Consider the following 5,176-nt stretch of genomic DNA (forward strand, 5'->3'; position numbering starts at 1 on the left):
TCCCTTCTTTACATGTTTCTGATTTTTCATGATTTCCTTGATCTTTTTTTCTTTCCTAATTTTGTTCAATTGAAATGCATGCTTTCATACAAGAATAAAGTCATATACTACTAAATAATCTTTATGACTGCATAAATGCCTTCATGTTTCTTGGAAAACCAGACTATCTTTTGGTTGCACATAGTAAATTAACATGAAGCAAAGTGGAATTGTACCTTTTGTGTTGACGTTGAAGCGAACCCTGCAAAGAAACCAGAACAAACAAGTCATTAACATTACAATGAGCAGAGGTAGTTCAAGAATGTATGTAGATTATCAGATGGCACATTTTGACACAAACAACCTGATAAATACGTAAGTTCTGTCATCCAGGTGCACCAGATGTTCAGAAGGTAAGTCAAGTTATACTAGATTATTTCATAACCGTCTCACCTGCTATGGATTTTGATGCATCATGAGTATCGCTGTACAATGTATCTGTTTTTGTCGAGAACTGTTTCTGTGTTTCCAATGAACATCTGCTTGTGTTACTGCGAGAATTCACCGAATATGTTGGATCTTTGGAGCATGTGAGATGTGATTTGGATGGTACCGTTAACATTTCAAATAAGCAGGACCCTTTTTGCTTGCTATTTGTCAATTTTTGCCTTGGTGGTTTTCTACAAGCCAGTGCTTCACCTTTGCTCTTCATTACTGGTGCCTTTTCAATTTTATCCAGTAACTTGGAGATCTCTGTGAAATTCACAGCAGAATCCACTTTGCGATATTGTTGTTCACCTTGTAACAAATTAGGAAATGTCACACCTTGGCCATTAATGTCCACATCAATGCCCTTGCCAATGGAAGAAGCATCAACTGATTTCATCTGGTATTGTCTATCTAATGCTGGCTCATAAAATACTACTTCCTCCCAATCCTGTTGTTTTTGGCATCTTTCAGATGTTCCTAACTTCTGTTCCAACAAAGCTTCAACAATTTCATCGTCTTTTCTGCTTGCTGAAAATATGTCTTTATTCTTGCTAGACTGATAAGGTGACCCTTTTGATGGGCTACCAAGGGAGTTAGTTTCATCCTTACTGCAAGAGCACGATTCTTCAACTGACAAATGTCCTTTCAGATTTCTTCCTGCATGGTCAGAATTGAGACCGAGACAATCATCTTGATGAGGTTGGATGACTGCTGCAGATTTGCAGCGAGTCATATTTTCATCAGATACTTGGTGTGTGTGGAACTGATATTCCTTTGATGAAAATGCCATTGTATTAGACGCAGATATATTTGCCTTCAAATTATATTGTGGAACAAAAAATTTATCAGATGACACAGAAAGAGCAGACCGTCTTGGGTTGAGTATACTGTCAATTTTCCTATTGATTGCAAACATAGGAAAATGGCTCCATTCTGAACTCAGATTGTCAGAGCTCAAAAGTTTATGAGAATCCACAGATAAATCTGAAGGCTTATGTACAGAAAATCTTTCTGATATCACTGTCTTAGCAGCATATACATTCAGATTTTTCTGTACCATAGATCTTTCGAAAGGTCTATTAAACTGATCAGTATTCTTGCATTGAACTTCTTGGCAAACATCATGTGCTACACCCCACGTATTAGAACTGAATTGCTGTGTATTCCCGGAAGATGCACCTCCATGGCTAACTCCAACCATCAAACTTTCAGCCATCCTAGCTTTCATGAGCTCAAAAGGTAAATTCCCACAATCTTTTGAATATCCGACATCATCGATTTCCTCAAACGGACTACAGCTCTTGCTATTTTGAGGTTCTGCACTGTGGCCATCTCTTGTCCAGTGTGCCATCCACAGGGAGTGCTTGCGGTAAGATGATTCTCTGATATCACTTTTGCTCAGCAGAAGTTCAAAGTCTTCATTCTCACCAAATCTTTTGGAAGCACCACCAGACATGACTATATGCAGTTCAGTTCAAGAAAATTGCCTGAAGCTTCTGCAGCAAACAGGAAAAGAATGAAGTAAGTCATTTTGTGGTGTGATATACCTGTCTATGCCAAATGAAACTAGTATAAAGAAGAAATGAAAGAAAGAGCTGGAGGACAACAATAGCTGCTAAATTTTACACAAATTGACACACGTAAATGTGAATTTGCACATTTTGCACAAAGACGAAATATAGGGTTGATAGTTCAAACTTCAAATCACCCATTTATCACAAATTATGCAAAGTGCCACCAATTTAGTAAAATAACAGTAATTTCGATTGTACTTGACATGTTCCACAACATGTTATAGATTGGCACAGTACCAAATAGTAAGGAGAAGACTAGTAAAATGGTAAACTTTGACCATTCTATGAAGTCATTCTGATGGTTCTTTTAAGTTTTAATTGTCATGAAACTTGCTCAGACTCCTGTACTTATTTCCTTTTTTTTCTTCTGACACTGCTCATGACACTGTTCATGTCATGAATCTTGCACAATATTGGTACTTTGCGCTACATACTTACTTCCCGGCTTCCAAAGCAAGGGCTAAATACAATACAAGCATGAACGCAGATCATACTTCTAAATGGCGCACGTGTTAAGAGCATTAACAGGCGTAAGTGGATGAATCTATGACAGTAGAGAATTTTTTTTCTTGGGTCTATCCAACAATGCGGCAAACAACACAGGATAGACGTGACGAAAATACAAGACATGATAGAACTCAGTGAGATGCACATTTCGAAGAATTATGGAGGGCACAGAGGAAAGGGGAACCATGGAGGTGCTCGTTAATTGTTAGTATAACTTTCAAGGAACCCCGAAGCTGAGACTGGTGACATGAATCAAGAAATCTACCCCAAAAAAGAACAAGTAGCCATTCAAGAGAGAACAGGGAAATTCTGAATTACCTCGGCGACCGCTCGCCTCCTTTCTCCGACAGAATCAGATCAGAGCGCCTCAGCCGCGAGTTCAGGAACCACCAAGCTCCGGCAAGAACAGTCCGGCCAAGAACCTAAGCCGTTCGCTCGGGGCTCCTCTGGTCCAGAACTACTCAGAAAGGCTTAAAAGACCACAAATTAGCAACTAGCGGCGGCGGGCGGCGGCACCTGTCCGTGAATCCACTTGCGCCCCAGCCAAGAGCTAGCATGGCCGAGCGCTCAGCCCCGCCACTCCTTTCCCGCTCCGCGCGCGCATCGCCGTCCCAATCGCGGAATAAAAACGTGTGGGCGCGCGGCGAGGCTTTCCGGCGGGGAATGATTCCTCTCCCTCTCCGCCTCGCGCAGGATTAGGGAGAAGAAGCTGTGGTTGGTTGGTACACATACGGCCGCGTCTTGTCGCCATTAAAGGCGTAGGAGGGCGGGGAGAGGAGTGGCGCGGGGAGGACGGTGGAGTGGCCGGGGTGACGTAGCAGCTTCTCGGCCATGTAAACACTGGCAGGTGGATGATTTCTTTTTTGGATCCAGCCAGTCAACCAAAATATCTCGGCGCGCTTTGCGCTTTTTCTGCAGCCCCATGCCCGCGATATTTACGGGTGCCACGTACTCTGTCCAATCTTACTATTCAATGTATATATCTCGCAGCCTGTCGGGTGCTGCCACCAGTCCGAGGCTCCCAGCCACCCAGCCAAATCTTCAGGACTCCTCTTTCTCTAGGGCGTGTTTGGTTGCCCGCTAGTCCTGGCCATGGGCAGCCTGACCCGATCCGGTCCGGTCTGACGCTGCCCCTGCACCGTGCTCGGGCCTAGATTTTAAGCTGGAAGGTTGGGTCCGGACCCGTCATTTTTGCGTTTTTTGAAAGTCGGGCCGGCCCGGCCCGGCCCAGAGCCCAACGGGCTTTTATGTGTTCGGGTCGGGTTCGGGCTCAGAAAACAGGCCTGTTGGCAGGGCTAGGCCCAGGCCTGAGTTTTTTGCATCGGGCTTGGTTAGGCCCGGCCTGGACCGAGGTATGGCCAGGTATATTGCCCGTATTAGGCCCAGTCTGGTCCGCGCGGGAAGAAAGTGGCCCGTTTGGTTGTCTGCGTTGCGGTCCGCGTCGCACGGAACTTAAAGCACGTTCAGACCAGGCCCAAGAAACGCCTGAATCGGCAGTAGCTCGCGAGCCTGGTTCGGGCGAGGCAGGGGAGGGCGACGCGCTTCTCCCCTCGTGCGAGCAGGGGAGATGGCGTGAGCTCGCCCGCGTCGCCAAAAAATCGACGGGAGGATTTCGACTCACCTCCCGCCGAGTCCACCCCTATTTAGCCCCTCCCTCACCGCCCCAACTCCCGCCATCATTCTTCCTCCGTTCGAGCTTTCCGGCCGACGCGCATCGGCACCGACGAGCAAGTAAGCGGCGCATCTTCATCGGCCGGCAGTCCACGGCGTCGGCACTCCTTCACCGACCGGCGTTGATCTTCCACGACCGTCCCCCCTTGTCCTCAAGATGCAACCATGGCCTCTGTGAGTTCAATCCCCCTTTCTCTTTGTTCCTTCTAGCTAGATCTGAGCTGCAGCTAGGGTTTGATCTAGATGCATGGTCGATTAGTGGTCTGATCTGTGAGCTGATATGGTTGGTTGCTATGCTGCGGTTGCAATTTGTGGTAGGGCTAGATGTTCAAGCATGTGGTAGGCTAGATTAGTAGTAGAGTTTGAAGTTGAACCTTGTGCTTGTGTTGAATCATGCTTAGATCTGTGATTTGTAGCTATTGGTGGTCCATTTGTAGCATGTTGTTTGTTGTAGATGTATGTTCCTGCTCATAGATTGTCCGGTATGCTTGGTATGATAGCGATGAAGCATGTGCTTACTATGATAGTGATGAACAATGTACATGTATGCTTCTGCTTTCATGGATTGTCCGGTATGTTGTGTGCTATGCTTACTGTCAATGCATGCTACGATTGTAGGACATGACCACACAGACACAAAATCTTAGTCAGCCCCTTGTCGTGTCCGACAGCCAGTTTGCTCCATCGTTTGTCGAGGACTTGCGGCCTATGTCCGAGATGGCACCTGATTCAGAGGTGTTCACGTCTGATTCCCTCTATGTGTTAGTAGTGCTCGTTGAGCCAACTCCCGCTGCTGCTGTTGCTGCCGCTGCAATCAAGCTAGCAGCAGCAAAGGCAAAGAAGGATGGTAGGTCGAACAACATGAAGTGACAACCGTTCGTGTCCATGTTCATGTTGAACAAGATGTGTGAGCTCATCTCTAGTGGAGTTAGGACTGACAAGGGCTTCAAGGAGGT

General features: G+C 46.1%; 1 protein-coding gene across 1 annotated transcript in view; it reads right to left on the minus strand.

Moving 5' to 3' along the window:
* The window catches only part of LOC123070536 (uncharacterized), a 6,787-nt gene extending 3,418 nt beyond the window's left edge, over positions 1–3,369 (minus strand). Inside the window, exons 1-3 of the mRNA XM_044493784.1 lie at positions 2,868–3,369; positions 433–1,964; positions 216–241 (exon numbers count right to left, since the gene is read on the minus strand). Of these exons, the coding sequence (XP_044349719.1) occupies positions 216–241; positions 433–1,924 (1,518 nt within the window). The 5' untranslated portion in view covers positions 1,925–1,964; positions 2,868–3,369. The remainder of the gene's footprint in view (positions 1–215; positions 242–432; positions 1,965–2,867) is intronic.
* Between the last annotated feature and the right edge of the window lie 1,807 nt (positions 3,370–5,176).

The sequence above is a fragment of the Triticum aestivum genome, chromosome 3B (genome assembly GCF_018294505.1).
Source record: "Triticum aestivum cultivar Chinese Spring chromosome 3B, IWGSC CS RefSeq v2.1, whole genome shotgun sequence".
In the NCBI taxonomy this organism is placed as follows: Eukaryota; Viridiplantae; Streptophyta; class Magnoliopsida; order Poales; family Poaceae; genus Triticum; species Triticum aestivum.